General features: G+C 37.3%; 1 protein-coding gene across 1 annotated transcript in view; it reads right to left on the minus strand.

The window, feature by feature from the left end:
• LOC107103413 (GTPase IMAP family member 8-like) overlaps positions 1-3820 on the minus strand; it is a 14923-nt gene that overhangs the window by 7761 nt on the left and 3342 nt on the right. Inside the window, exons 2-3 of the mRNA XM_015403115.1 lie at positions 3405-3455; positions 3036-3089 (exon numbers count right to left, since the gene is read on the minus strand). Coding sequence (XP_015258601.1) covers positions 3036-3089; positions 3405-3423 — 73 coding nt within the window. The 5' untranslated portion in view covers positions 3424-3455. The remainder of the gene's footprint in view (positions 1-3035; positions 3090-3404; positions 3456-3820) is intronic.

Consider the following 3820-nt stretch of genomic DNA (forward strand, 5'->3'; position numbering starts at 1 on the left):
GGATGGATGGATGGATGGATGGATGGATGGATGGATGGATGGATGGATGGATGGATGGATGGATGGATGGATGGATGGATGGATGGATGTTGCAGTATCTTTAACAACCCAAACACCCAGGATTTCAGAATTAGACATCCCCAGTTATTAATTTCATAGTCTCAACAGATCAGAATGCCCTGTTAAAAAACTCCACACCCATGAGTAGAGGTAATGCAGCCTGATGATATTTACACCGCATCAGATACCATTCCCCTCATGTTAAGAAGAGGGGACTCAAAGTAAATGACATCAGGCAGGAAGGCTATCTGACGGGCCTATAAACCCCGTCAGATAGCGTTTCTCCCTGATGTCATTTATGTTGAGATGCAATAAATGCAAAACTCTCTGCAGGTACTTGTCTTTGTCGTCCACTCTATTCAGCTGTCTTTTGAAACACACGGTGAGAAGGTGAGGCCGGGTGGTGAGGGTTGCGGGGGCGAGAAACGCAAAACTAACACAATAGTTACTTTTACAAGTAACTAGTTACTTTTATTGCAGAGTAACTCAGTTAGTAACCCAGTTACTTTTTGACAGAAGTAACTAGTAACTATAACTAATTAGTTTTTAAAAGTAACGTGCCCATCACTGACGGAGACCCACAAACCAAACACCTTTTACCAGGTGCAGTTACATCTCTTATGACCATGACCATTGAAAATGGAATTTTGGGAGTGCCATCTTTCTGGCAATTCAAACAACCTTCTTCTAACTTGGATCCAAAAGTTAAATGTGTGTTTTCTGTGTAATCCACAACCAAAGGCAGCCTCAGAGAAAAGCTGCCTGCAATTTTCTTTCTCTGATTCTACAGAAATTCTTATTCAATTATAATTCTAATTAAAAGTATTATCAAGTTGGACAAATACTTTTTTTGTGCAGCCTTAATCATCTGCATCCCTCTGAGTATGATTGCTTAATCCTCATCAAGTGAGGCACCATTGGAGGAATATATAAAACACCTGTGTTTATAGATATTGGAGACTGGCCTGTTTTCCAGTGTAGTCCTGTTTCTCTTACTGTGACTAACTGGATTTGCTTTCTTTATCCTCTAACATGGGAGCTGGCTCGGAGCTCATCTTTCTGGCTGTGTGTTTCCTGGACGGGGCCACCTGTTACAGTTGCTTCTTGTATCTCTGCTGTGTTGTGTGTCTGCTGCATGTGTTGTGAATTAGCGCTATAGAAATAAACTGAATTGAATTGAGCTGTGTTTCAACTGTTGACTTCTATTTGTGCTTTCTGAGGTAGCAGATATAGCTTAATCTAAAGTAACATTACGTTAGACCCAATACCAACCTAATTACCCAAAGAAATGTTTGTTTAAAATAATCCCTGTGTTTGCGTACAGCTTCCTAGCCTTACCTCCTTCCTAACTGCACACACTATTTGGATAACAGTTAATATGGTGACCTTGAACAAACTGCTACCTTGGGTTAAGTATCCTTTCTGGGTGAACATATTCGGATCAGTCATTGGACTGTTGTCTGCTTTTACATCACTTCTATTCTTAACTATTAGGTGCTAATTTCCCTTGTTATAGCCAGGCTAAGTGCACTGCTTTGATTAGAGGTAATGTGTTCCTACATCCCTATACTGGAGAAGATTTTCTATTTCACATACAATCACCTGTAGGACTAAAATTGTCATCTATCCCTTGAAATGTCCTTGCCAACTGGTTTGTAGGTAAAATGAAAGAGAGATAAACACCAGGACTAAGAAAAACACATGGGTCACATTCCTGGTACAGATGAATGACATTTCATAACAGATGGCCATGATATTTGTTACGTGAAATTGCATGACATGAAAGTAGTGCCTTCTCCTAAACGAAGCACAGAATCATACAGAAGCTGTGTTTCTGTTACGAATAAAATTACAAAACCTGCATTCTGTTAATATCTGCCAAATGCTAAGTGTAGGTTCTTACTGTCCTTAATGAAGCTTTAGCTTGACGCTCGTCAGACTCCCTTGTATCCCAAACACTCTGTAAATAAATCCACGAGTCCAATTCTTGACTTGAAAAATGAACGCAACATTGCAGAAAACATAAAATATATCCACTAAGTTAAGTCCTTTAAAGTCCAACAGAGCTTGGGAAGGGTGAGGTCAAAAAAGTATTGAGCTCCAATCTCCTTCTGATTCCCACTGCATTCCTCACCTGCATTCCTCACCTGGCATGAAGATAAACCACTCCCCTTCGTGGGTCTTTTAATGTCACAATAAAAGTCATATCTTACTCACAATATCAATGAACTGAACATATGAAAAAAGCATTTTTTTAATCCTTTTAAATCCCTTTGAATCATTAAATCAAAAACCATATTTATCTTACTTATGAATTTGCATATTTTTAAATAAAAAAAATATATATTCTAACTCAAATAAACTGCATTTAGGCTCCTACACTAAGTTTTGTAATTGCGGAATTTCCATTAATGACTAATCCAATTAAAATTGCACATCAATACGATTGTTCACATGATGATAACTCTGAAAAAAATATATATAAATACCTATTTAATACTCTGTGTAATAACTGACATTAGACAGCAAAAGAGCTTCAGAGCGGTGGAAGATTGTAACTAAGAACATCTCTCGGCACTCCTCGCAAGTAAGAAGAATCCAACGTCTTTTGTCCTTCTTCGCCAGATTATATGATAAGTGTTAACAACATAACAAAGACTTTAGCTGTTTATATATATAGACGGTTTATGGGCAAGCAGCTCCAGATAAACTCTTGCTACAAAGAGAAGTATTTGGATCCATTTCTTATAGACAGTAAACACTTGAAGACTTCATGAGGAATTGATGTTAAATTGTGGGTAGCAAAGAGCCAATGATGCATCAAGACCAAACATGATTTCTTGCCTATATCAAATTTATAAAAAACCTTGGAAATCTGGTTATTCAGACTTTTTGGGCCCACAAACACACAAACAATCCAACATTTTGAATAGAGCTACCTTTGTTCTCTCAGGATTCAGTTCAGGTGTACTTACAATTTGGACGAGTGAATTCAAAGCTCCCAGAACTCCTCAATGGGTTCGGATTATCTGCCAGTACAGTCGGAAAAATACAAGTCATTCATTATAATTATTAAATTATAATTCAGTATCACCGATTAAGATATGACAAGCTTAGCTTTCTAAAAATCTCTGTAGTTGTTTCATTTAATTACTGTGAATCTAGCAACCAAAGCAAATGTTTCTGCATGGTTTCCTTTCATATGAATACCTTTGAATATTTTGATCTCATTACTAAGTTACAGTGATGATCTAGTTAGAAGAAAAGTCATAATAGAGGGTTTTTATCATTTATAAACAGTCACCAATGGCAGTCAGACCAATAGAGAAAGAGGCTTAACTCACCAGGCTCTGCCTCTGCCATGATGTCACACTGCTTTGGTCACTAGTGGATCCCTTTGAGAAACATAATACATATGTAAGAAAATTCAAAACACTCAGTGATCAAATATCTGAGAGCAAAAAAGCTGCTACTATTAGAAGAATAACTTCAGTAGTTGAGCTTTCCTATTACAATAAAGATTACAATAAACACTTGTGAACATATTTTCACTTGTGATGCTGGTGACAGTTCCATTTGTAGAGGCAAATTGTTATTTTAAATATAGTTTTAAAGTACAATATTAGAGGACTTTTAAGGGAGACTGATAATATGGGAGAATTGGGGAAGAAGGTTAAAATACACTTGTTTTTTTCTGGCCAAAACGGCGGACTTGACAACTAAAATCTGGATCTGTCTGTCAGCTCAGATCCCAACCTGC

The sequence above is a fragment of the Cyprinodon variegatus genome, unplaced genomic scaffold, assembly GCF_000732505.1.
Source record: "Cyprinodon variegatus isolate N-32 unplaced genomic scaffold, C_variegatus-1.0 Scaffold1440, whole genome shotgun sequence".
NCBI classification, from domain to species: Eukaryota; Metazoa; Chordata; class Actinopteri; order Cyprinodontiformes; family Cyprinodontidae; genus Cyprinodon; species Cyprinodon variegatus.